Genomic DNA, 27838 nt, shown 5'->3' on the forward strand with positions numbered 1-27838 from the left:
GTATGTTTGTTGTTGCTTTCAGCCCCTCTCCGAGTGTTTTCTGTGCTGTTGTTCTGTAGTTTGCTTTTATGCTTACGTTGTTCTGCTTTTATACTTTTTTATTTGCTTGACCCGAAACCATGGTAACCGGGTTGCTTTTTACGCGCACGGAATAAAAACCCAAAACATAAACCCGCTGTGTTACAACAACAACAGACGAGTTGATCGTCGAGAAGCTACGGTATGCCGAGATTGGCGACGATCTGGACTTTGCCTTCGTCGACCTGATACCTGGTATCAACCCGATCTGGACGGAACGCCGACCGAAACCGAAGACGCCACCGCCCCCACCGAAGCTCCCCACACCACCACCGGCACCAAAGGTGGAAGAAGCTCCCGCGGCCGAGGGTGAAGCGGCTCCGGCAGCCGATGGCGCCGCCGCTGTCGCCGGCCCAACGAAGGCCCGCACGCCGAGTCCGTTCGAGCTGCGCAAGCACTTCCCGCCAGAGGCAGCTGAAGTGCCGTACGTGCGCTCGCACACAGGCACAACCCCGAAAACGTCCCCGGCCAAGGAGACGGCTCCGGCGCCGGCCCCTGCCGAGGCCGCACCAGCGCCTGCTCCTCCAGCGGAGGGAGGTGAAGCGGCACCAGCTGACGCTCCAGCACCGGAAGCAGCCCCTGCCGAGGCTCCGGCAGCTGAGGCCGCTGCCGCCCCGGCGGAAGCGGCAGCACCCGCACCGGAAGCTGCCCCTGCAGAAGCCGCCCCAGCGGAAGCGGCTGCCCCAGCCGATGCCCCACCAGCGGAAGCTCCGGCATCCGAGGCGCCAGCCTCCTAAACCCGCCGACCTGCTTACGCTTGCCCAACATCATCCTCCTTCCCCATGCCTGCCTTCCAACAGCTGCTGTCAGCTTTCTGCCACGTTCAGCCTTGCTTCTTCTGCGTTAGCTATTTTTTTATTCTTCTTCACAAAGCGCTGTTTCCATTCGTCACTGTTTCCGTTGTTTTCGCAACGCGAAAAAGATTTAACTTTTATATGCATAATAAATCGAATGTACTAAAAAACAATGAACGAAAACATGTCCAACCGACGGGGAAAGCGTGCGGTTTGCTGCCGTAGAGTATTTTGTTTTCCGTTTTTGTTTTCGTTCCCTGAAGCTTCCTTAACGTACAGCTCTCTCGGCCGTAATGTGTGTGATTTTGTACGCTGACTAAAACGCCGAACGGCTTCACTAGGTAACCGCACCGCGCAGCAGCGACTGATGGCAAATACTTCTCCGATCCACCCATTTATCCTCGGCGCCCGACATATGATCATGAGTTACATTATCAGTTGCCGTACGATCTACGATACTAAGTTTATCAATTTCCTTCTGTTTCGTTGTTTATTGTTTTCTACACAAACTCCCGCACATTTTCGAAACCATACTCAACCTTGCCACCCACGCAGACGAACTCGTCATGGAGAAGGAGAAGTACAGGGAAATCGGAGACGATCTCGATACTGCCTTCGTCGAGCTTATTCTCAAGGAATAAGCCGTCGCCAGCGAGCACGACGACAGGAGGGTGTGGCTTCGCGCGGGCGCTCCCAAGATCATCATCATCATCGTCCCGGCTGCCACCGCCAACCCGGCCAGGTCGGACGACGCCGCGCGAGGAGAAGCCCCCTGTCAGCAGCACTAACATCATCATCCGCCGGGTTAAGATCGACCCCGGTGGTAGCATCCGTCCCCTTGCCGAAGCCACCGTCCGCCGCATGGGTAGCAGCAGCGTTTGCCGGATGATCGGCTGGCTGTGCGATCGCACGCTATTCCTTTTTCCTACGTATCGTTTTTAGAGTTCGTTTTTTATTGTGCCTTACCGGTCGGTGGCACCGGTGGAAAAATGGCTGATAACCGCTGCAGCGCGTGCCGAAAATCACTTGCTGTTACGTGTACCGTTTGTTTCCGATGCGCAAAGTCGACAGAGATCGTCGCCGCGGCCATAGCCCAGTAGAAGATAGTTAAACGTATCCGGCCGAGGAGCACAAAGTGTGAGGTGCGATTAGCACACGCCGGAAGAAAGTCGGCGGCGGCGACTGCTGCCCGGGCCCGGACGTGACGGAGGCAATGTGACGGACTTGCTTTAATCGCGTGAAAGTGAACCAAAGAGCAAGCTGATTAACAAAAGAAGAAGAAATGAACCAAACATCCACTCACACGCAAGAAATCTTCTTTAATTTCGATGTATTATGATATGTTTATTTTAAAAGGTAAAACCGCTGAGAGAAATCCAACAATAAAGAGCTAAGAGAAATTATATGAAAAGAGCTGACACAAGCACAAGCATTGAACTCGATTGGAGAAAGCAAGTGAAATGTGTTTTTATTTACTCTTTTATTTTCATCTTTATTACATTTATGTTCTTCAGTAGCAATTATGATTTTCTTTAGAGCAAAAGTTCGGATTCGAAAGAGTGTTAGCCTTTCAAGTTTTGAGAAAATTTATATCGTTTTATGAAATAAAAATAAAATTATTTTTATTCAAAAACTAGTTCCAAAGTTGTATGTTTTTGTTGTGTTTTATTAGTTTTCATTGTTTTTTCTTTGTACGCTGAGTAAGTATTATTTATATTTTTATGTTATTTTAAGTGTAGAAGTACCCTGCTTAGAGGTTCCGTAGTTTACATTCGAATTGGGGCATTTACTTACATATGTCGCACTTTAAATATTGATCAACCAACTGAACAAATGCGAGCAGATAATGTTGTTCACCAAAGTCTCCAACTGTATAACTCCACCACAGAATTATTGATTCTATTTGTTGAAAATAAACAATCCTTCTTTTTGAATGTATCGCTACACAGTTAACTTACTGTAACTAAATTGATTTATAGAAAGATTAATTACATTTTTAGCACTGGTAGATGTACTCTCCTTACACTTCTACTCATCGGTATTTTGATCGTAGTTTATTCGGTATATTATTTAATTTCGCATTGACTTACCTGTTCGGTTCTGTAAGATTGCTATTGCATTTGTTAATTTTTATCGCATATCTTCAATGTGTTTGCAATCTTTTCGTACTTAAAGTTAAAGTTTTGAAGTAATGGAAAGACAGAAACTGGTAAAAGAAAATAAAACTATAACAAATTCTTGTATATTACACCATCTCTACTTTTTCCACGAAATTCATGGATAAAAATGGTTGTATTATATAGGCAAACATGTATTTGTTTTAAATTAAATAAACGTGCGAATTTTGTTGGTTGACTTGATTCTCGATTGACTATAAGTGAACAAAATTGAAAAATTTCAACTCACCTTCATGTTTGTCCTATCGTTTGCAGATGAGCTCAACAAAGAGAAATCAAAGTACAAAGCAATTGCTGCCGAATTGGACCTAACATTTGCCGACCTCTCCGGATACTAATGGACACGCGACTGCCGAGTTAGCCACTAAAACAAAAACTGCTTACAAATTGGAACACTACTACACCAGCAGCAGCACACATGTCTCACATTGGCTTTACACCGTATCGATCTGTAAAATCGCTTTTCCGGTATGATCATTTGCATGCCATATCGCTTTACTCGATGTTTTAGGCCCGTAGTGAACACTACATTCCAGCAAACGGCATTTCACGATGCTAATGCAAAACAAAAGAAGAAAGGTGTTTCCAAACTAGAGGAGGAAGTAAAAGATGGTTTATGTTGTCAACGGGGAGGGCCGTTCTCCGAGAAGCACCCGATCCCGATTGGTTTCAACTGTGGCATTAGAGGTTCTATTATTTCTCGCTAGTCAGTAAGACAAATCGAATCTATCAATTCCGGAACGTTAGGAAGTATGTTTGTGTTTTTGTGATGGAAAAGAAGCAAATACACCGTCGGTAGCGGTCGGGACAAGCGTGGTCCAGGAAATTTAAATCTAATGCTTCTAGAAGTCCGCTTTGTGAAACAGATTGATATTCTAACTCGCTATGTAAGGTGGAAGGATTGAGGAGGAAAGGATTCTTCGCATTTATTCCGACATTATAATAAAGCCAATATCTTGTGAAGCTTTTGTGATTTGCGCATGCCGAATCGATGAGGAACAGAGGAGCCAGCCGATTAGATTGAAAAGAAAACGATGTGCGATGCCACCGTGGTTTAATCTTGTAACAAGTTGATAACAAAAACACATCGAGGGAAAGAATACGGTTTTGCTCGCATCCGAATAACAATCCTTACTGTAAAAGTGCTGAATCATTTGTGCACGAAAATAAAAGAAACAATCCAACGAAACCGTATCGCTGCGTGTTGGTAATTATCCTTCAACGAAACCTCGCTAGGAAGATTGAGAAAAATGAACTGTTTAATGAGCAGTTGAATATGAGCTTCATTTATTTCTGCGTTATATGACCGGGTATCGACTTTCGGCGTCGAGTATCATAGGAATGTAGTTTTGTACCTCGGTGAAGGCAACGTACTTATTGTTGTCGCACCCACCGTTGGAAGCACGCGGTGCCGAACTAACCACGCCGTACAGATAGTAGACGAGATCCCCGTCCATCTCCTTCGACAGTGCGAACCCACCACCGCTGTCACCCTGACAAACGCCCGTACCGGTACGTGGATCTCCGGCACAGAACTTATCGCCCGTCAGAAACGGCCGATAGGATACGGGCGAGTACTCCCGGCAAGTCACATAGTCCACCGTCGGGATCTCGATCACCTTCAGCGTGGAGCTGAGGTTCCCGGTGTTCGTCGTAAAGCCCCAGCCAGCCACCCGGCCGAAGCTGTTCGGTTTGATACGCTTCTCACTCTCCGTGCGCAGGTTGCGCTCGAGGCAGATCGGCCTGATGTACGTCCGGAAGGAGATGAAGTCGCTCAGCACCACGATCGCGATGTCGAGATTGTAGTACCCGGAGAAGTCCTGGTACTGCGGTTGGTGGAGGATCTCGTGGATTTGAAAAATCTGCACCGGCTGTGCCTCGATCGCACTCAGCTCCCGCCGGTACTTGCCGGCGACGATCCGGAAGTAGCGCTTGTCGAAGATACCCTCCGTGGCCCAGAAGCAGTGGGCGGCCGTAACGATCAGTCGCTCGGTGAGGATGGATCCGCCGCATGCATACTGCCAATCGGCTGACCGCGCGTCGTTAAGGGACGCTTCGTTTAGGTTCTTGTAGATCGCCACGTGCCAGGGCACCTCGGCGATGGAGATGTTCCGGCCACCGATGATGTACGCTTCGGCATCGGGCGTCGCCGTACCGCACACTGGTTCGCAGCGAAACACCGAGCTGTCCCAGGAGCCGTCGTTGCAGGTGAGTGTTTCGTTGACCGGCTCGGACGGTTTCTGATACCCAACGCGGCAGCCTATGCGCACCTTGGTCGTGGGGGGCAGAGGTCGCTTGCACGTTATCTGGCGGCGCTGGTACTCGCAGAACGGCTCGATGGTGATACCGTTGATGGGAATTTCGGAGCAATATTCTGGAACGAAATAGATAGTAACATTACCAAATATTGCATAACGAAATAAGGCTTTGAATTGTTCGCTGTTGGAGGGTGAAACAGATTTTGGATTTTTCTTAGTACGGTCAACTTATTGCGCCTGACTAAATTGAGCTTGTTAAACAATCCTACACTAAAACACACAGACACATTTGAAATGTCGATCTGAAAATTAAAATATATGAAATACATAAAATGTCACGCCTGGCACGCTTTACGATATTTGGGCCCAAAGAAAACTATACCGATTTCCGCTTGGTACGGAACGTGTAAAATAAAATATATCTGCCGAACAGACGCAACTGGTATGATTATGCATACCTTCTCTAGTTCTTTAAAATAGGTGGTTTCAAAATTCAAAAACTAGACTAATTGTACAAACTAATCCATCATCAACCATATGGTACATATGTTATATAACAGCACATCAAACAAAGCTTTCAATAGAAATTTTTTAAATTGGCATTTTTTCTCCTCAGACCTGTTACTTATAGTTAACCTGCTTCAAGGGGGTTAAACGTACTCCGTTGAATAAAAAAAAACGTTCAAATTATGTCTATCTTTCCTAAAACTCGAATTATAATTCAAATGTGCATTGGATTCAGCAGCTAAATATTGTTTTGTACCGTACTTTTTTAAAATTTTGAACAACATTAAGTCACTTATATTTAACTTTGGATATTTGAAATGCAAAACACACTATCATGTCTGATGCCGACTTTGGTTATAAGAATTTAAAATGAAAATAAATAAATATTATGTAGTTAAAAGGGTAAGCAAAATATTTACTTACTTTCGCACACCGGAAACGGTTGCAGCCATTCTCCATCGAGACAGACTATCGACGCTGCCCCCTTGATAGTGTACTTGTCGTTGCAAATGACGAACACCGAGTTGTAGTTTTCTATAAACTCCCCGGGAAGGATCGAAACATCTTGGGCGGTTTCATCGAGCACAAACCGCCCGTTGGTTGGAGTCGCTGGCACCTGGCAGGATCCCGGTGGCCCCGTAACCACCACAGGCGCAGCCGTAGTGGTCGAGGTGGTCGTCGTGGAGGTTGCCGTGGGCATCTGTTTGGGTGTCGTCGAAGGGAACGGTTTGCCACAGAGCAGTTCGTCCTCGTCGGACCCGTCACGACAATCGACGATGCCGTCGCACTTGGAGTATCCACCGATGCAGGCACCGTAGCTGCAGCGGAACGAAAACGATGGGCAAAAGACGAGACTGCACAGCTGTTGCGTCTCGTCGGACCCATCGAGGCAGTCCTCCTGCCCATCGCAAACCTGATCGGCCGGAATGCACACACCGGAGCGGCAGGAAAACTCGGTGTTACTGGAAAGAATGTGTAAGATGAAACGACGAACGACTTCGAGTCGCTGCGGTGGGTTACCCTTACGAGCAGTTTCCGTGCGAAGCGATCAGGGTGCCATTGTTGCCGGGACAGTGGACATGCTCATCTGAATGGTCGGCACACTCCCGGATGCCATTGCACAGCGCCGTCCCATCGACGCACGCCCCGTACTGACAGCGGAACGCGTAGCTCGGGCAGCGGATGAAGGCACAACTCTTGGAGGTCTCATCGGAACCATCCTTGCAGTCGATGACCCCGTCGCACTGCTGGTGCGACTCAATGCATTGGCCACTGCTGCACTTCCACTCGTAGTAGTTACACACTTTTCGCCGATCCCGCGAGAAACCTGTTGGAGAACGTTCGCGATCAGAGAGCCACACATATACGCACGATGGGTATTCCCCCGGCCAAAACAGAGGGAGTCATCGCGTAGCACCAGATGCACTTACCGCCGGACGTGGACGTTACAAGTGTCGTGAAGCACAATACTGCCCACAGCAGCTTCCTTCTTTCGCAAACCATTTACAACAACTTCACGCAACTAAATCACCTTGCGCCACTAACGGGCAAAGCATTCTTTCACTACCCGTTCTACTCGATTAGTCTTTGTTGCAGCGCAGCAGCACCGCGTGAGGCTGCGCAGATTCTAAGACTGTGAGAGTGCTTTGGAGCTGGTGGACCGTCGCTGCAAGCACTTTGCTGGCCGGATCGATCGCATATGACGCGTGCCCTTATCGTCGCACGGCGCGCTTTGTGTGCGTATTCGTGAGAACCCGTTTCCACCGAAACGACCGATGAACTTGGGAATCGCGCGTGTTCAAAGCGCATTGTCCAGCGCGGCTGATCCGCGGATTTGTTACTTCCGCGGTGGATTGTCAGGGAGCTGGGTGCGAGGGGTTGGAGTGCGCGAGGCATCCGTTGATGTTTTAGCCCCATGATGATCTCGTCAACATGAACGAAAATGGAGCGATCGTGCTGCGACGCGAGATACAGTTTGTCAGAGTTGTATGGCAGGGCCGAAAGTTGCTCGCCCGGAGAACGAATGATGTTGCTCCAGCTGATAATTCTTTCCCCATGCGATTGGGGATGCTAGGTATTTGGTTTTGAAATGACGGTTTTTGGAATCATTATTTTCCAGGGCAGCTGTCTGTAAAACATCATTATTGTAGGAAAGCATTCTCCCAATTGGCTGATATTGCCTCTTTTAGTAGTCAAATAATTTTGCTCAATTGCAAAAATTACCAAATGATATGCTAATTGTTGTTTAGTATTAAATCACATCCAAAAGTTACTTTAATGTTTAATAAACTCACGTACAGAAGTCAAGAATAGCTGTTGGAGTTAAGACCCCTCTTAACCCGTTACGTCAGAGAAGAACCCCAAAAACATCGAAGGTTAATTGTGTTCTTCTCATTGGGTTTAGATTTATGAAGTATCACTTTAAGAAACAAAACAATTCATAATATTTCAAGTAATTAAAATGTATCCCATCTGTTACTAATATTACCATACTGGTGTTTTGCTGGTTCCTTACTTACAGTCGGCCTCTAAATGATCAACGTGGGGGGCCCATTTTCATCTTCAAACGAGCTAATAAGGGTTTATCATTTTTCAATTAACAAATTAAAATCCACTCTAACGATTGAGTACTCTTTTTCGTTTTACTTGAAAGTTGAAAGTAGAAAACATTTGTTCTAAAATATGTAAAAATAAAACGCGTACCTCGACTTGCATTGCATGCAAACATACAATCATTGTAAATATTTTGAGAAACGAATATCAAACATTATGAAAATGTTTGTTTCTTTGTTTATAATGTTTATACGTTTTGACGATATTCTCCTGCTTATGCAAACTAGTTTTAAAAGTTGTTGGATTGATGGACTTGTTCCTTGTGTTAATTATTTTCTCTCCCAATACAAGAATATTACCTTATAACCCCATAGGCACTCAAACGAAAGTCTTGTATGTATGATGTGTTCATTAAATTACACGGACAGATTGCAAGGACAGATTTAACTTGTAGGTCATTTTTAAATTTAGAAAGAGATCCAATGATCTAATATTATTATTGCTTGAAACCTGGGCTACTAGTAGTGAGAAAATTATGGAAATAGAACGGTTGTTGACTAGCTTGTACAATACAATAAATTACGAAAATTTGGACTAACCCTACATAAATTATGCTTAGTCAGTGTTGAATATTTGTCAGATGATCAGCCTCAGCACGGACTTTGATCGAATTAATCCGATCGAATCTAACAGTCAATTTTCATACATTCCACGCGAAAGGTTCAGTTCCCTTGACGTGATATGTATGAACTTTGTTAGCTTGATCGAATAAATTCGATCGAAGTCCGTGCAGAGGTTCATTTTCTTTGTAGTTACTAAAATACGATGAACAAAACGCACGTTTGAGAGATCTAATAAAATCATTATACTTCCATTGAATCCTGAGAGGTGTTGATCCTAGAGAAGTCAGATTCTAAGCAGACAGTCTAGTGAGCAGTAGATCATTATTTTAAAGGCCAAGTGACCTAGATAATTCCTTGTCATCCTAGCTTGTTTCAAATTCATATTGACAATGATATTTTTTTAAATGTGACGGTGATTATAGTTAGCCGAATCACGAGGATGACTGTTCTGAGCGACTTATTTGATTCGAGGGCAAAATCGTTGCCAAATACTAGACAATGATCGGTCGAAAAATGAAAAGTTCGGTGAAAAATGTTGGCCACATTTTTCGTCATATTTCGTACATTTTTCTAAACTCTGTTTAAAAATCTCGTTCAAGCGAATGATCTAAATTTTTGGGTCAATTTGCTACCCCTCCAACGTCGCATTTTCACCGATTCGGCAACCCTCGCAAGGAACTCGTATATGATGATGAAAATTTAATATTTCTTCACTGTGCTCTAACGCGCAGGCGAACGAGTTGGGTTCGCTTTTTGCAGTTGCCGTCGTGCAACGCCCGCAGCTCATGGCTGTTGGCAGCATTGGAGCGGAAAACTAGAGGGATGAAAAAAGCGGTGCTAGAAACTCGCGTTCAAAATTAGAACCGATGCGCTGTTGAAAAATATATATTAAACAATCCCACGAGCTCCTCCAACACTGAAATTCAACATCGGCCTATGTTCGCTGTTTTTCTTGAGGAGAGTTATAGGTTTTCCTCGCCGTGGTTCTAGTTCGGATTTTTTGTTTTTTTGCTACTCACCCTCGGCCCACGGGAAAATGTGCAATCCAAACCCATATGCGCGTGCGATTTTTCCGCGCACCCGAACGATCGTGGGCCGAATTTCCCCCGATTCGGATGCCCGGAGGGGAACGAAATTGGAAAAATCCCACGCACAGACCACCCATACTGATACATACATACCCATACTAACACTCGGAAAAGCGGGGTTCCCCTTAGAAAAGGGGAAAACTTCCGATCGGTGTCTTCGGGATTTGGTTGGGGAAAATCGGTTTAGCAGCGGTGTGTCACCGACCAGAAGGTGACGTCACCATATGCTTGCTGATGCAGACGGTTCACGCACGACTTTCCCCGTTTTTCCCCGGCATATGTGTGTGTCTGTGTGTGTGGGTAAGTTTTGGGGTGTGTTAATGTGTGGGTCGGTTGTAAGGGTCAATCGGAGTTTTTCTCGTATGCGCTACTCAGTGCTATCGTGTTTTTAGTCTTGCGAGGATTTGAGTGAAAGCGCTCAGGTTGGTTTGTTGTTTTTTTTGGTTCCATTTGGTTCGTAAGAAACCTGTCTTTAAAATCTTCACGGAAAGTACACCAGCAAATGATCAGCCAATAGAAACAAACGAGAATCTTTGTAAAGTGAAAAATGGTTCTCGGAAAAGAACGGAAGTTGTGTTTCCTTCGAGTGATCGGAACCGATTGTTCAGTTTAAAAATTACCCCGGAATACAGTGAATTAGAATCCGCCGATCTAGGCGGTCGAATGTGGGATAGAGTTGTGCTGGAGGAAATTCTAACCGAACGGCCGTTACCAGTGACAGTAAAATCTAGTGTACAGGTGTCCGCCGGAAGACCCCCGGTCATTCGGGGTTGGAAAATGTCCAAAAATAGCATTCTTTTCGGGAGCGAGCCAATTTCACGCAACGTTTTATAATTAACCGCGTAGCCTAAATCCTTCTGCAATCGTGCCGAAGACTGTGGATGAGCCGTGGGAAAACTAAGAGTCGGTGCGGGTCTAAAAATAGGCCCCTTTCTCCACCCACCCCGCCCCCACCGCCACCAGCCGAGGTGGATTGAATAACCGCCTGTTTGTTGGTCATCGATTCGGATAATTCGGGAGGGTGGGAGGCCAAGAAAACAATGACTTTTTTCTTCCGTTCTTGCAAGTGAACAATTGCAGGATATGAAACCCACTTATGTCGTAACAGTGCCTGCGAGAGCGAAAAGCTTTAGTAGTGGACCTAAGATAACACGTCCACTTCGAGTCGTTTTCCGTCGGCCACTACATTTTGCGCATGTTCCGCCAGATTCCCTGCACACACTGACCGGCTGTTTCGAAGTCGGGCGATTTCCTCTTATAAGGCATGGACGAGACTTCGCAATCGCAAGCGTGTGGCCCGGGGTGCTATTTTTACTAGACGATGCTGCGCGATGCGGTCCCGCGCACCGATGGCGATGATGGCGTATGCGTACGTGGCGCCCTGCGCACCACACAGCGCCCCGAGCTTCTCGGTACCCCCATGCCGTCCTTCCGAGGGCTGAATGTAGTTCGCAAAGGAGCGGGGAGCGTTTGCTTCTTCAATGTTCATGCTGCCTAACCTAATGAACCACCATTGTGGCCAGCGCCCACACATGGGATATTTTATGATGATGTCTTGAAATAAACAGCGCCTGGCCGGTGCGCCTGGCCTTTCGAAGGACAGGTAGGTGAGGACGGCGTAGGGAACGGCTGCGGCGCTGCGGATGGAATGTTGAACCGCACACGCATGGCCGAACGCGCGGATGTGCTCAGTGCGATTTGGCTGGAAAGTGTAAATTTCTATAATTAGGACAGCATAGCTAGGCACCACACTGTTCGCACTAGAGCTAGGGTGAAGTGAAGCAGCTTTGTTTCCAACAATTTGTTTTTTACTTCTCATTGCGTTGAAGTTTAAAACCAAGGACGGGATTTCCGGATCGGCTTGAGTACTTTCAATTATTTTGAAAAGGTTCTAATTGGCTTTGATCTTGCACAATAAATGTTGTAGGGAAATTATAGGCACAGAGCGATTATAGATAGGCACAAAAAAGGGGTCTTTCTAATTGAGACAAGAAAAAGGATTTTAGGAGATGTTTTCTTCCCACATTTTACTCGTTTCAAAAGCACGATTTGAATGTCTTAATAATATGCCATTTTCTTCTCCCAAAAAACGCAGCCAGCACCTTAAGGTTAGCTCCTTCTTGTTTCTCTGTGGCCCGAGGTTAGCTAAAAACAAACATCCAAAATGGACGCGATCAAGAAGAAAATGCAGGCGATGAAGATCGAGAAGGATAACGCACAGGACAAAGCCGACACCTGTGAAAACCAGGCCAAAGAGGCTAACCTCCGTGCGGACAAGATCATGGAGGAGGTCGCCGAACTGACCAAGCGTCTGGAGCAGGTCACCCAGGACCACGAGAAGTTCAAGACCACCCTCGAGACGGCAACCAAGGACTGCGAGGACAAGGACAAGCTGCTCACCTCCACCGAGGCCAACGTGGCCGCGCTGACCCGCAAGGTGCAGCAGGTTGAGGAGGATCTGGAAAAGTCTGAGGAGCGCTCGTCCGCCGCCCTGTCCAAGCTGCTGGAGGCCACCCAGTCGGCTGATGAGAACAACCGGTAAGAGTGCGGGAGGGTGTAAGACCGACGCATTTCGATTGACACGATTGACGTCTCTCGTTGCAGTATGTGCAAAGTGTTGGAGAACCGTTCCCAGCAGGATGAGGAGCGTATGGATCAGCTGTCCAACCAGCTGAAGGAAGCCCGTATGCTCGCTGAAGACGCTGACACGAAGTCCGACGAAGTGTCCCGCAAGCTGGCCTTCGTTGAAGACGAGCTGGAAGTCGCTGAGGATCGTGTCAAGTCTGGAGAGGCTAAGATCATGGAGCTTGAGGAAGAATTGAAGGTACGGAAGCACGGAAACGCTGGTCAGAGCCACGCCGAGTGCTAACCCGAGGAAAATCCTCTTTCCCACCGTAGGTCGTCGGTAACTCGCTGAAGTCTCTGGAAGTCTCGGAAGACAAGGCCAACCAGAGAGTGGAGGAGTTCAAGCGCCAGCTGAAGACCCTGACGATCAAGCTGAAGGAGGCGGAAACGCGTGCCGAGAACGCCGAGAAGAACGTCAAGAAACTCCAGAAGGAGGTCGACAGACTAGAAGGTACGTGCGTGAGATTGCGCCCCGCGAATGTATCTAATGGCCACTACACCTCAACAACAAAATTGACGTACGCCGTACAGGTGGCGCGTCGTACACTTTCTGCACACATTCTCATCACACTTCGAAGCAATGGTCCACCATGGCCTACTGGCCCTTGGTGACCGTTCGATCGGGTCGACTTCGTCTATCGAGTGGAAAGATTGTGAAGTCGGATCCCGAACACTTCCACCTTCCAGTTGCAAACCAGGGCTTGACCGTAACAGTAGATGTTAGCGCTACACACAGGAACAACATCCAACACACCAAACACTCTCTCTATCTCCGCTGTATGCTTGAACTTGAATTAACTGAGCTGTAAATAGCCGTACGGGTGCTTTTGCTGTTTGCCAAAACGATCGTAGCCTATCTCGCCTAGAGTTATTTCAGCCGAGACAAGTGCCTGTCACACAGCCGCCGCGCGAAACGGCGCCGGAGAGACGAGATCAAATGTCAGAGACCCGTCCCCCCGTCCCCGTTCCCTCCCATCCTGATCAGCGTCAAACGTCGCATCATGATCGGGGGATCCTCTGCGACTGCCGGAACGTGCGCACGGACGTTTGCGACGCTCCCTCAACGCGGACACATCAACGCAATCCTAACAACTACCTTTCTGTAATCTCTTGCAGACAAACTGATGAACGAAAAGGAGAAGTACAAGGCGATCTGCGACGATCTGGATTCGACCTTCGCCGAACTTACCGGATACTAAACTGCACGCTAACAACTTCCGTCTTAACGTTAGGCATCACTTCCATGCCCGACCGCTTAGCCAAAGCAAGCAAACCACCTCCCCCCCCAACATCCCAGCCCCGCCCAGATCTCTGCCTCATGCCTCGCCCTCGACTCTGGTCAGCCCAAGCAGCACTCCGATACGTTCGCCTCACGATCGGCTGGTAGTAGAGTTCGGTTCAGTAGTCCGTTCGCCCCTTCCTTGGCGCACTCGTTGTTCGTGCTTCTTCTTCTCAGCGAACCGATGTAGCAAAAAACACAGTACGGCGCCTCGCTCCTCGCTGCAAGGGCCAGGAGCGTGTTGCGCTTTAGTTCAGGTGATCCTTATCGCGTCCTACGTACAATGTGGGTGGGAGACCGTCCAAAAATGGTGGCGCGAGTGGAACGAATGGACACTGTGAAGCTATCGATCGACCTTAGGTATTTATCGTAACGCATGTTACACGCCAATTCCACTATGTTTAGCGTTTCGATTTGTTTTTTGAAGTTTTTTCTTTTTATTTTACTGCATAAAAACAAAAATCATACTTCTCTCGCTCGCTCTCTCTCTCTCTGTTGATCGTGATCAAGTCTTGTGGACTTGTGCCTCTTTCTTTTGTAAAGCCACTTTACATACCACTGTACCAGATTCACATCCCAACTGTGTTCCGTCCGGTCCGGTTTCCCCCCCTGGTGCGTTCATGTGTAAATGTCCACTCCATCCAATCTCTGAGAGCAGCCTGCGACAATTTTCTCGTACATCGAAACATGCACATCATACGAATTTGCATACGATCAAACCACGATCTCGTTTCATTTTCATTCGATCGCCCCATCAGCACTGACACTGGCTGGCTGGCTGGCTGGTGAGGGAATAAGCGATCGCGACACACTTTCGGACAGCCATTGCTACATATCCGATGTTCTGTGGTGTAACCGTTCAGCATTCAGCAAAGCATTCCACTGTGTGGTCTAAAGTGTTTCATCGTGCCATCACCAAAACACTCTGTGTAAAATGTTGCGTGTGTGAATGTGTTTATTATAGATTTTCTCGTTCTTAAATCTCTGTACACCAAACCACCTTCGGCCCCCCGAAAGTGTAGGCTCGCGTCACCGCAAACCCATCGTCGAAAATGACAGGTGACAGACAGGTGATCCCGTTCGAAATCGTTCGGTTCGGAACGGGTGAATCGTTTTTTCATTTCTTTTCTTTTCGCTCTGCAATATCTGCCGCTTAAGTTCTTAACGCTTTATTATCCTGCACTTCTCTCCGCCGGGTTGACCGGTCCGTCCTGGTGTGTTTATGTGTAGTATCTACTAACCATCTACTATCATGTGTACTTTAAAAAACACTACGGTAACCTGTTCACCTGTTGTCTAGCCATTTTTGTCTACCTCGTTCACCAGTCAGTTGTGGTGCGTGTTTCAGTCCTGTTTTCATGTTATTCCACCCCGGGCCACAGCATCAGCAACTGCGGGTCGGTTTCGTCGCCACACGACGACTGCTGGACGTGCCGAACGCGCGAACGAAAGGCCCGCAGGCGGGCAGAGCGTTGTGGATAATGTTGTTTTATTTTGCTCATTTGATTTTTAAAACTACGTGTAATTGTCTGTGATCGTTTTCATTTTCTTTTTGGTACCTCCCACCGTCTCGAGCGCTCCGACTGCGAATGCCCACGAATGCCACTAATGCGTGCCCGCTCTTTCAATTCACAGATGAACTGGGCGTCAACAAGGACCGGTACAAGTCTCTGGCCGACGAAATGGATTCCACCTTCGCCGAGCTGGCTGGCTACTAAGCACGCTGGCCAATTGGGCCGCCACTCGTTGGTCGTCGGCCGGTAGCAGCGGACCGCTCCGTTAGTTTGTCAGCGAACGTCAACATCTCAGTGCGACCGCCAATGCTAGGTAAAACACATCGAGCGATTTGTCACCGAAATCGAAAAGCAACCGACCAACGAAAAACACCACGGAGAGAAGCTACGGCCAAGTGTGTGCCAAACATCACATACACACACACACACATACACATACACATGAGATCGAGACACCATCACCGTCCTAGGGCAGGGTGCAGGGTAGAGAAGATGCTCGTCCAACATCGCCGGGAGCATTGAACATTTGAAAGGAGAAAATTGAGCAGTCCATCCAGAAGCAGTTTAGAAAATTCATCTTGTTGTTGTCGTAGTTGTTGTTGTTGTTGTTGTTAGTGGGAAGTGAGAAGTTCATCACGTCATTTTGCATTAGGGTTGGGTTTGTGCAGTCGCGCCGGTGCGCCACCCTTCCGGTGTTGCCGGAACTGTGCGCGCGCCAGCGCTCGGCTAGCGGAAGCGGAGAAGTCCTAGAGCCAGGAATCAACAACATCATACATCGAGGCATGTGAATCTTCCACGTCTACTTTCTCTCGATAAATGTATTATTTATATCTTTTGAATAAATCTATGAGGACGGAAAATAATTTTAAGTAAACATCCAGAAACGTTCGTAATTGTCATGGGAAATGGGAAAGGTTATCTAACTTTTAAAGAGTGCGATAAGGGCTTTTTGCATAGTTGACTTACCTCGTGTAGCTCTTCCTTTAGATTCAAGTTCCAACTCGTGATGAAAAATCTTTATCACAACGGTTGTGTAAGATATACACGTTTAGTCACTTCGCAGTAAAGCGGAAGAGGTCGTCTGGAACGAGAAAAATTAAAAGAATGGGATTATTATATGATGTAGGTTAAACACTATGGTGCACGTGTTTCACGTGAATAGCTTTTCTGCAAGAAACTTTCATCAAGTTTACCGTACGAGTGTAAAGTTGAGTTTCTTTCCAGGTTTCCGAACTAGGACTGAAGCTTTGTGAAAACGGAAGTGGCAAAGGCAAAGTAAGTATAATGCGACTTGAGGAATGTTCAAAGAAAACCAAATAAATCTAAGGGAAGTGTGCGAATTTTCCGTTATCCATGATTTGAACGGGCTGCAATTGAATTCAAGTAGCTTAAAAATATTCTTGTAGTGTTAGTCGTTAAATATAACGTAAACATTCGTTATATAAAATGTTTTGGGTATTATTATTTTCTCTTTCTAATTCTAAAGCTCACTCATAGAATTCATATGTTCATTTTTTTAAAAAGCTACCTGTAGACTGCCTTTGATCTGAACCTTTCGCTAACGTTAGTTTTGAAGTTCTATGCCTGTGATTATTTTCAGATTAAACTAACGTTATTGTTTACAACATGTTAGTTTCTTTGATCCGTTAGCCGGACATATCCAGCTGTAAAGCAAATATCTTTGATCTGTGTTATTATATTTTGGGTTAATTTTATGTTATCGAGACAGAGCTGCTGCTACAAAAACCTTCCTTGTAGCACCCCGAAGCCAGTTTGATTTATGAAGTCGTTTCATGAATTTTTAAAAACGAACTTGCTGCGTTCAGTCACGAATAGAAAATACAGATTCCAAAATTTGTCACGGCTTGTTAAATTGCTATTGATATTCTACGTATCAAAACAGAGCAATAATCAAACTGTATGTTATGTAATAGTCTGCCCGATATCGAAAGCTTTCGTCAACCGACCGAGCACACAATTGACGTTTGTAAGTCTTGAGCCTCACCACGAAAGCTCGGAAAAACTCTCATCATTTCGGTGTTGTTTTCATTACGCCCAAAAATCCCACAACGTGCGCAGGATGTTGTTCTTTTTCGGGGAACCGGCTTGGCGTCGCCTCGCGTAGGTGACATTTCGCCTTGCTCAATGGGGAGCTCTCGCCCATTTCCCATAATTTCTCTTAGGAATAGAACAAACCGTTGGCTGTTTAACAAGAAATGTCCTTATAATATAATATTAAATGCCTAATTTTTAAGGCAATTTGAAAACGACCAACGCTTACAATTCGTTAAAATTGAGAACACTCAAAACAGATTTCAAACAAGTTTTGAGGTTTCTACCCCACACTGGAAAGAATGGATTGTGGTGTCCAAACCATGGTGAACTATGTATAGGAAACAACAGTGGAAAAGCGAAGAGAGCTTTCGTAGTGCACAGAACGCATGCGTCCCACTCTGGGTTCAGCTTGCTTTATCGATCTGCTTGGCAAACGCGTTGGCTTCCTCTGGTCACACGTACCGTGAATGTGCGAGGAAACGGTCCTTACTGGTTAGTGGTTGTCCGTGTGATTTTGCGAATATCTTCCAGCAGGCGAGTGTCTTGTCGAGCTGACCATCGCTGAATTGGCTCTGGTGAATCTTGCAATTCGCTTCGAAATCGAAACGTTGCAAAAGAGTGAACGGGCGGTTTTCGTGGTGGAAAATTGCTGACGAAAAAGGGCCACCCCCGTTCAGGTGGACGTGTGACGTCGCGGGACAGTGTGTGGCGTTCCTTTCTCCCTTGCAGCGCGACTGTGTTTGTGTGGGCATTGATCCGGAAGGGATCGAACTACCCAGTTTTGCGTCGCTCGTCCTGGTTCAAAAATTGTGTAATCCGTGCTGGTGTTTTGAGCTACTAGGCTAGTGTCGTGTGGATTAATCCGCTGTTTGCTGCCTATCAGGCGTAGGCTACGGTCCTACACCCAAGCGACACAACGGCGGAGTCTGGAATAATCAACAAGATGGGCGACCACGGCCCCGACATGAACACGCTGGAAACTGGTAATATAAAGCTATTTCGATTACGAAAAGACGCGCTGGCGGGATGGCTGAAGCAACTACGGAGTGTTTTTGCTACAACAGACACACACACACACACACACACACACACACAATCGGAGGAGCACACACATGGGCTTGAAACGCACAGTGGATGCACTTTTTGTATGCTCCCCCAATCGATATCGGTTCCATCATACACTTCGCTACGGTTTTAATCGGGATCAGGAGGGAGAGACTAGGGTCTGGATGGCTGTACGCGTCCAATGCGAAGTTGCTACATTCGAGACCAAAGGTAGAAACGAAGTAACAGACCATTCCATATTGGTGGCATTCTTCGAATCAACCGATGCACCGGACTGCCTGGCGCCTGCAGTTGCGTGTTTTCCCGCACGACCGTGGCAATTTTCTGGAGCCACCCTGACTGTCTCGCTTCCGGTGCGGGGCAGCGAGCCTGATTCACCTGTACCTTCATGACTCATGGAGCAGACAGGAACCAAAGCGTCCGCACAGCCTAGTTGAACCATTAGTTTATCTGTTAGACTTATCGGAAATCCATTTTCCAACACCCTTCCCAGCATCGCGCGACGAAAGAGGTTCGTTCTACTGCTAAATCTACGATTAATCTACGAGCCAGGTCTTTTTCGTTTGATGCTACCAAAATGCTCTTGGCAGCGTCGGTAAATTTTTATGTCGTTAATTTTGCGCCTTTTGCCAAAATTTCAACCTCATTCCAGTTTGCACATACTCGTCTCGATACACATTTGGCGACCGTTCAAGTGACCGAGCAAATGGCGGCATTTAATGTTGTGGTCAACCCGACTAATTGAGGTGTTTGAAAAGGGCCCAAAACCGTTTTGGGGAAATCTCTTTTCAACGATATAACGTGTTTCGATGGCGCTTGATTATGGGGATCACATAAACAACATTTTCTTGGTAGCACATATTGGAGTTATAGTTTTAAATTAGTTTCAAACTAGTTAAAGCATTATGATCACATTAACATGAGATGGGCTGAAACATTTCATCATATGAATTTTATTTACCCCTATGACGTACGAATTTGATTTACTTTCTACGTTGACCTTTGCCTTCGCAATCGAAGTTTCATTGTAATGGATACTGTTAAATACCATTCCAAGCTTTTTCTCCTTCGAAAAGGTAGGTGGGTATTACTTTATACCTCGCTCCTAAGGAATTTTACTTTGTTGGTTTTTACTGACTGATGATAAATTAAGAAAATAAAATGAAATTATTTTTGTATTAATCATAGATGTTTAATGCACGGTTCTTATAGGAGTCCAATAGCTCAGGTGTAGTTAATATTTAACTGCTCCATTTTAGAAAACCTTCATTGTTCAAACCATCCATCCATGAGCACTAATTGATATATGGTACTGCAATAAATTCCAAAAATTGTCAACTTTCCCAGGTGTTATAAAATAAATTGAGATTGCTAGTCACGTTCACTAGGCACTCACTCCCCGTAGAGTAATCCTCAAGATGGCTGCTTAAGCTCCGCCGGACCACCCCCTCTTCGCGATGGTGGCCTGCCACTGGCCGCCATCCTATCGATTGCACGTGGGCGTCGTTGCCTTCGCAGCGAATGCAATCTCCTTTCCGTTCTCAGGCTATTATCCGGCCCGGCATCCTCGACCGTGAGCCTCCCGCTGCTCGAAACCGTTCGATACGTGCAGCCTTTACCATAGCAGCAGTAAAGACCGCACGCCAACGATTGCCTGGCCGCGTGTTTTCCGAGAAAGCATTGCATTGTCCTTGGCATCGGCTTCGGGAATCCTGACACGGCGCCGGGGCGCTCCTTAACCTCCATCTAAGACTTTCCTTGAACTTCCTTTCTTGCACTTGTATGAACAAAATAAAGCCAAGGATGGCTTGTGTGGATGAGAACGGAGGCTGCCAGGTCGGAGTCCACATCCTACAAGGAATGCGAGCGCGCTGATGAGGCGAATGTGTGGTGAAAGTGACACGCTTCCAGTGCACGTCGACTTGTCACATCCAGCATAACGTATGGGGTATCCTAGTAAATGGCACATTCTTTTCTTTTGCCATCTCCCATAGAGGTGGACGATTCCTTTTCTACACAATTGCGTTGCATAAACGAAAGCTATTCCGGTGAAAGATCTAGCATCAGACAGCAATGGTCTGTCTCTTGGAATAAAGATCCATTCAATGTGCGAAAACTCAAACGACATCTCAAACAATTAGAAGCAGCAAGATACATTCGAACGTACTTTCTTTAGGTGGCTGCTGCTGGCTGACGTCATCGTGGACGCTCATGAGCAAGACGTTGGGGTCCCGGGAGTGGCGTTGCAGATGGAAAACAGAACGTTACCGAGTCCGTCTTCTCGGGGTTGGTCCCAGTGGGACCGGTTGGACGTTGCCATCCAGCTCGGCGCAGCGAGGGCACAGCCACAGTAATGGGCTCACGTAAGGAGACCATGAGCAATGGCCGTAAAGATGAAAATACGCCATCAATCAGCTCGACAGAAGGGCATGTAAAGGTGCTTGGGAAAACTGTGTTTGCGTAGCTGGCAGTTATGAGATCGCATTCCTTCGAGAATCAACTTACGGTAGAACTTTGGCCCGATTGCCTGAGGGGGGAAGGAAGGTGAAATTAAAATCACCCAGAGTTTCATAGTTATGTGATCCAATATTTAATTTAAAATCCATTACACTTTCATCGGAATTGAACGACGTTCTAAGCAAACGAATGTTGCGAAAGAGACCTTTTTTATGAGATATTCCAAATAACACACAATTACAGTTTAAATATAAAGTTTACTACCTAAGTGGAACGTGATAACCGGAAAGTCTAAAGGAATTAATGAATTTCTTATTGATGTACAAACAATTTGTGCCCTTGTGTGGTATTGAGAAATCAAACATAGTGCGAAAGAAGGATGGTTCATTTAATGTAAAAATACACTTTAAGGTTTATTGGAAATTTAACTGTTTTTTAAAATAAAAAAACACATAAATTAAACGAAAATCCAAAGATGGTGGCATACTTTTTACGCATCGCCACGTAGGAGTATTAATTTGTTTGAGTAGAGATTTCAAAATCAATTAATTTAAAATACAATAAAATTGTGCTCTTAGAAATGAGTCCTACTAGGACAATAATAAACATGCGCAAGATAGAAAAACTACGATACACCACAAATTTATACACATTTTATACACGATTCATTGTGGTTTTCATGAAACTAACCAAAATAATCAAAGTTGAACAACTTGTGGTACAGAGCTATATTTGTCGTTAGTTTTAAACTAGCTAAATTTCATGAATCACTGAACAAAATACAACAAACAAATGGTGTAAGGGAGCCGATGATACGATTACCTTTTCGCCAAATTTAATACAACCAGGATCATACTTTTCGTGCATTCAACCGACGATATCGAGCATTCCATACACCAGCGTTGATTTGGATTTTGAAAGCCAAGCTTAGCGCACCTAATTTTCATTCGTACCTTGAATACAGGGCGATACAGTGAAGAGCAGCACGGCCACCGATAATCTAATTAATGCTGTAACAGTGGATTTGTTTAGTATTTTCGTGTGCACGTCGCCAAAATCCCATGGAATGAGCTCTCTCTTTCTTGGTTTTTGTGTTGGTTTGTACCTGGACCAACGTTGTAGCAATTGTTTTTTGTCAAGTCGGTAGGTGGCAGCTGTAAGAACAAATTTCCACCAAAAATTTTCCTACCAGGATCGAAACGCCTTCACAAACCCAACACCGGCTCACACCGGCTCACGCTTCAGGGACGTTCGGTTGAATTCTTCTCCGAGAGTTGTGGGTATGGGCAGCAAGTTTTGGTGAACATGAATAATGTAAGAGACGTTGTTTTTTAGTTGTAACACCAACTTCTTCATTGAAAGATGCTAAGATGGGAATTTCGTTTTCTACGATCGATTTCTTGAATTTTACATGTCGTTCCTTTTTCCCGAGGTTTACATGGATCAATTCTATAGTTTTTCTAAATCAGTTTGTATATGTTAATATAATTAAACGAATGTAGGAAACAATATCAAGTTGTTTACGTACTATCACGTTTACTTTACAAGTCGTAGTTTTTACTTATCTAACAGTACTACTTCGTTACTTCACCTGTCCTTGTTAGATGTGTCAATATTTAATAAGCTCCGATAAGGTGGTCGGGTGGTTTGGGAACTTTTCTGTACGGCGCACCACGTTTTTCTGAACCACATTCGGCGTTGGGAGTCTGGAATGAGCTTTCCACCGGTGTTGGCATATGGTTGTTTTATGTTATATGTTTTTTTTGCACCCTCGTCGAAGAGTGTTTTTTTTCGGAACGGCTCCCGTTGGTTTTGCGGGTTTGGAAAATGTGCTTTACGCATTTTTAGTGCTCCCGCTGCGTGAAAATGTAATGCAAAGGTTTCCTCTCTGCCGATGTCGGTTTGAATATGTGTGTTTAGAGTGTCGGTTCATTATTTCGAACCCCAAAAGGGCAGAATTATAGTCGAACGAAAATACATCGATCGTGGGCGCGGACGAAGCGGGTCGTAAAAATATGTTTGTATTGCAATTGGAGCTGCGTTTGTCGAAATGTGAGTTGTGTTTGGGGAAGGCTGAAGCTGGATGTTTGAAAGATTGCAAGCGGTAGATATCCAGATTGCAAATTGATTACAACCTTCGAAAGGTATCCGCTCTGCTCGTGCTTGCTGGGTTTTACAAGCGTTGAGTTCTTTATCGAGAAAAACAGTCCGTGGGCCAAGATAATGAGGGAAGCTACCGGGTTTGCGTAATCGAAAAGCCAAGCTACCGTGAAATAGCAAACCCTGTGGGCGTAGTTAGCGAGGCGTGGCGGGGTTTGTAGTGACCACCGAAAAGGGAGGGTAAAATATTTGCAAATATTTTACGCTACATAATGCCGGCCACGCATTTGCATGGCTTTTTCATTTTTCGGGATTTTTACAGAAATGTACGTGACTATACAAATTTTATGTAAAAATACATAAATCGCAAGTAACGAAAAGCTATATTTCGACCAGTACGAATTAAATCATTTTCAAGAAACAAAGGTGCAAGGTACCAACACTATGTAACTGTTTTTCCTTTGAAATATGTTAATCATTTCACTATATTCATATTCTTTTATCCTTGAGCTATTTTAAATAATAGTCCCCTACGAAACATTTCCTCTTTACAGTTTTGGGTTTAATAATTTCAATGAATTCATTGTACTCCCTTCAAACCCCCTTTCTAAAACAGTCCTCTTATGGAACATTATCACTGGCAAATACGGTACAAACGCCGAGGGCGAACCACGTAAGGTGTAATTTTATTGCCCCCGCGCATATCATTTAAGGATCCCGTAAGCTAACCTTATCCCCGGAATCGTCACGGCTTCCCGGGGTTTGAACAATGGGGCTCACAAATCGTCCCGGGCCGTTACCGGGCCCCGAAAAGTGGCCGCAAATGCGAAATGAATTGGTCACCGCACGGCTTTATGGTACTTGTGGGCTTTTAGTCGCAAATTTTACGATCTTCAAAGCCTACATAAGCGACCGGTGCCACCCCCGGGGCGAGGAGGCCTAAAGAGGCTGCCAGCGAACTTTTGTAAGGCGGCCATCGCCGGTCGTTTTTCCGTTTGCTTCGGCCACCCCCGCCGTCGGGCAGTGAGGATACGTCATTAGTCATCCGGTCGCGCTCGTTCAGATTATGTTGTGCTCATTTCAGTTGTGCCGGCCGTGCTGGGACTGACGGCGGCCGCCATACTGGCCGTGACGGCGTGCTTCTGCGCCCGTCGCTTCCGGCGGCAGAACAAGAAGACCAACCACGAGGCGTCGTCGCTGCCCTTCCAGCCACCGCGCCCCCCGAAGGCGGTCCGCTCGCCGAGTGGCCAACCGCCGCAGTATCTGAAGAAGTCCCCGTCGCCGACGAGCGTCAAACCGCTGCCGGGCCACCTACCGGCACAGTCCCCGACCGAGCAGGCGACCGTGGTCACGACCACCACGACGAGCGTCGTCCCGCCGACCAAGTACACCGAGGAGAACGAGCTCATCCCCAAGAACGCCCAGCTGGAACCGAAGTCGCCGGATGTGTCGGAGATGGGCGACCCGGTGACGGCCGAGCTGAACGGCGACGGCACCGAGCACGGCAAGCTGGGTGCGATCGTGTTCAAGCTACGCTTCCTGGCAGATCGGAGCGCGCTGGTCGTGTCGGTTGTGCGGTGCCGCGGACTGCCCGGAAAGAACCATGGCTCCGGTGCCGCCGAGCTGTCCCCCATGCCGGCCGGAACACTCTGCAATGGCAGTGCAAACGGCAAGCAAACGGCCACCGATCCGTACGTGAAGCTGCAGCTGCTGCCCGACAAGCAGCATAAGGTGAAAACAAGGTAAGTTTCCCAACGGGGGCGAAAAGCACCAACCAAGCTTATTGTGAAATAAAAGAAAAGAAGAATGGGCAACATAAATGACCAACTTTTCCAAACACCCCGAACCTTACGTTTCATGGGGAGGCACCTAAATGGGGAGAGAAAAATAGGGAGAAAAAAACAAAACACAACCCTCCATCAACCTGAAGGTCAGCAAACGACAAAGGCGAGTCCCGGCACTGTTGCCAGAAGGCACACAAGAGATGAGCATTGGACAAACCGTGTTTCGCCAGCGAGAGATAAAATGGCGTGGAAATGGCAACAGCTGTGGCGTTAAATATAGCTAAAAATGGTGAAACTTTTTTTTCCGGCCTCGGCAGGAAACGACGGTGCTGGAATTGAAAAGTAATCCACTTAGTCAGCAATGCTGGTTTGCGGTGGAGAGAAGCATATTCGTTGTGTTTTGTTCTTCAGTTTGGACATTTCTAGGGGAAATGGGATGATGGGTTCCAAAAATAAATACTAATGTCTTCGGTATCCGGAGGCTCTGCCAAGGGCAAGGAACCGTCGGAATGGGTGCCCTTTTTTTCGGGTGGTGTACGAAATGGTTAAATGCTCATCCGTTTTCCGTTTGTTCGTCTACGATCTTCGCAGGGTTTTGCGCAACACCCGCAATCCGGTGTACGATGAGGACTTTACCTTCTACGGGCTGACGCTGACCGAACTGGCCGGAATGTCGCTGCACTTTGTGGTGCTGAGCTTCGACCGCTACAGCCGGGACGACGTCATTGGCGAGGTGGTGTGCCCGCTGAGCGGCATCGACCTGCAGCAGATCGAGAACCAGCAGGTGGCGCTGAGCCGCGAGATCCAACCCCGCAGCCTGAAAATCCGTGCGCAGGGCCGTGGTGAGCTGTTGATTTCACTCTGCTGGCAACCGGCTGCGGCCCGCCTAACCGTGGTGCTGCTGAAGGCACGCAATCTGCCCCGCATGGACGTGACCGGACTGGCCGATCCGTACGTGAAGATCTACCTGCTCTACAATGGCCAGCGAATTGCGAAGAAGAAAACGCACGTCAAGAAGCGAACGCTCAGCCCGGTATTCAACGAGAGCTTCGCGTTCGACATTCCCACCACCGAGGGGGCCGGGGCTTCGCTGGACGGCGTTTCGCTCGAGCTGATGCTGCTGGACTGGGACCGGGTGACCAAGAACGAGGTGATCGGACGCCTGGAGCTAGGTGGACCGCGCAGCAATGGGTCGGCACTGAACCACTGGAAGGAGGTGTGCAACTCACCGCGCCGCCAGATTGCCGATTGGCACAAGTTGCGGGAGTAAGCGGGCTCTAGGGGAACCTACAGCACGGAGAAGGGTCCGGTCGGGTTGAAAACAACCTAACTAAACACTTTTGAGAATGGCGTTAAATCGGTTGACACGCAGATGAATCACTTAAACGAACTGAAGCATCAACTGGAGGCGCGGCTATGCAGTGGACATGAGAAGCTTTCTACATTCATTATTCATTACAAGAAGAATCCTCGAAAGTCCAGAAACCAAAGTCAATCGGAGAGGTATTTAAATGCACCAAATGTAAACCAACCTTTTTATCCCAACCATTTCCCACACGATAGCGGGTCGGGCAATTGGGACGACACAGGATTCATGTCACCATCAACACAATCAGACTATTTCCGCCTTGTGAATCCACAGCATTTCAGCCGTCGATATAAAGTAGTAAAAAATAGCTTTCGGTGGGCTAGCGTAGGGCCGCTTGCCTAGCAGGACACATGCACGCACCAGCAACCTGGATAGCTAAGCGCAACCATGTGTTTGAACACTTATGAAGTCTATTAATGCAAAAACCACAGGATGCATACACTAACGGAAACGAAGTGACGGAAGAATACAATCAAATCAAACACTAGGCAAGAGCTTTTGACCATTACAACAGGAGGATGGCGGACGGGGCCAGTCAGTGAATGCTTATCTTGGCCCCAAACACATGCAACATTCAAGAAGGGCCGTTTGGATGATCTTTTTAATTTGAGACCAACATTTATCGCGACGCAATCGAATATGTTTCAACAATATTTCCTTGGATGAAAAGCAAATTTATGAGAATGGATCTTCTTCCCAGGACCTTGAACTATATGACCTCTGCTTAAGCACTGTGCAGAAAGCAGAAAAATAAGTCCCCATTCTTCTAGTAGAGCAGAAACAGAGTACACCCCAACGAAAGTATTAACAAAATTGCATAAAACCAATGATGAGAATCTCAAACCAGTGTCCATCAGAGTATATATTAGAAACATCGTATTTATTCTACCGTAGAAAGCGAGCAACAGGCAAGCAAACTGGACTACATAAACATTCTATATGAGAACAGCAATTATAGTCAATGCTTAGGAATTCCACTGAAGCTGTAATTTCTGACAAAAAATTCATAAACATGAGAAACACAATGTATTGCATGGCTCTTTGTAAAAGAGCCAAAGGACACCACTAGTTTAGGAGTATAAGGATGCAGTGATAAGTGTTACCAAAGGCTTGATCGAGGCAAAGGGTTTGTAGGATCGATCGCGCATCCGTGAGACCGTGTCGTTGTACGGTCTAATATGGTAAATGCGGAGTGAGTGCTTGTGCGAAAATTAAAACTACAATTGTATTGTTTTAGCTTGGCGCAACTTTTTTAGGTGACGATTTGTTGTTCTTATCAACTCCATCTGTTAACCGTTGGTTTAGTTCCTCAAGTCGTTTTTTATATCAACCAAAAATATGGTTTAAAATAAAATCTAGCCTCTTTGTACATACATCACCAACCATTGGGGTTGGTTAATAGCCATTCCTTTCAGTTTCAGTTATTTAAGTACTACAAAGGCGTACAAATTCGCACCGAAAAAAATCAAACAACGTAGAATATGCTGTGAATAAATAGGGCATTAGTGTTTA

At 46.4% G+C, this 27838-nt stretch overlaps 4 protein-coding genes across 14 annotated transcripts in view; 3 read left to right on the forward strand and 1 right to left on the reverse strand.

Moving 5' to 3' along the window:
• The window catches only part of LOC131260277 (tropomyosin-2), a 42142-nt gene extending 38180 nt beyond the window's left edge, over positions 1-3962 (forward strand). For 6 of the 10 annotated variants that reach the window (XM_058261968.1, XM_058261963.1, XM_058261964.1 and 3 more), the window contains one exon: positions 3305-3962. In XM_058261968.1, the coding sequence (XP_058117951.1) occupies positions 3305-3387 (83 nt within the window). In that variant the 3' untranslated portion in view covers positions 3388-3962. Of the gene's footprint in view, positions 1-1427; positions 2302-3304 lie in introns of those variants that run through there. The other 4 variants (XM_058261967.1, XM_058261959.1, XM_058261970.1 and 1 more) reach the window with 2 other exon arrangements.
• Positions 3963-4208: 246 nt separating this feature from the next.
• On the reverse strand, positions 4209-7377 carry LOC131260275 (modular serine protease-like). The gene is made up of 4 exons (XM_058261957.1): positions 7245-7377; positions 6841-7141; positions 6238-6776; positions 4209-5423 (listed from the first exon to the last, which is right to left on the reverse strand). Exons 1-4 carry the CDS (start codon positions 7315-7317, stop codon positions 4348-4350), a joined length of 1989 nt encoding a protein of 662 aa, XP_058117940.1. The 5' UTR covers positions 7318-7377; the 3' UTR covers positions 4209-4347.
• Positions 7378-10475: 3098 nt separating this feature from the next.
• Positions 10476-16374, forward strand: LOC131260285 (tropomyosin-1). Of its 2 annotated transcripts, none has more exons than XM_058261979.1 (5): positions 10476-10500; positions 12174-12616; positions 12683-12902; positions 12977-13154; positions 15618-16374. In XM_058261979.1, exons 2-5 carry the CDS (start codon positions 12243-12245, stop codon positions 15698-15700), a joined length of 855 nt encoding a protein of 284 aa, XP_058117962.1. In that variant the 5' UTR covers positions 10476-10500; positions 12174-12242; the 3' UTR covers positions 15701-16374. The 2 variants fall into 2 exon arrangements, with proteins under 2 accessions (XP_058117962.1, XP_058117963.1); XM_058261980.1 differs by lacking the exon at positions 15618-16374 and adding an exon at positions 13820-14026.
• A 2120-nt stretch (positions 16375-18494) lies between these two features.
• On the forward strand, positions 18495-26227 carry LOC131260281 (synaptotagmin-4). The gene is made up of 3 exons (XM_058261976.1): positions 18495-18534; positions 24237-24915; positions 25549-26227. Exons 1-3 carry the CDS (start codon positions 18495-18497, stop codon positions 26225-26227), a joined length of 1398 nt encoding a protein of 465 aa, XP_058117959.1.
• The last annotated feature ends 1611 nt before the right edge of the window (positions 26228-27838 follow it).

The sequence above is a fragment of the Anopheles coustani genome, chromosome 3 (genome assembly GCF_943734705.1).
Source record: "Anopheles coustani chromosome 3, idAnoCousDA_361_x.2, whole genome shotgun sequence".
NCBI lineage: Eukaryota > Metazoa > Arthropoda > Insecta > Diptera > Culicidae > Anopheles > Anopheles coustani.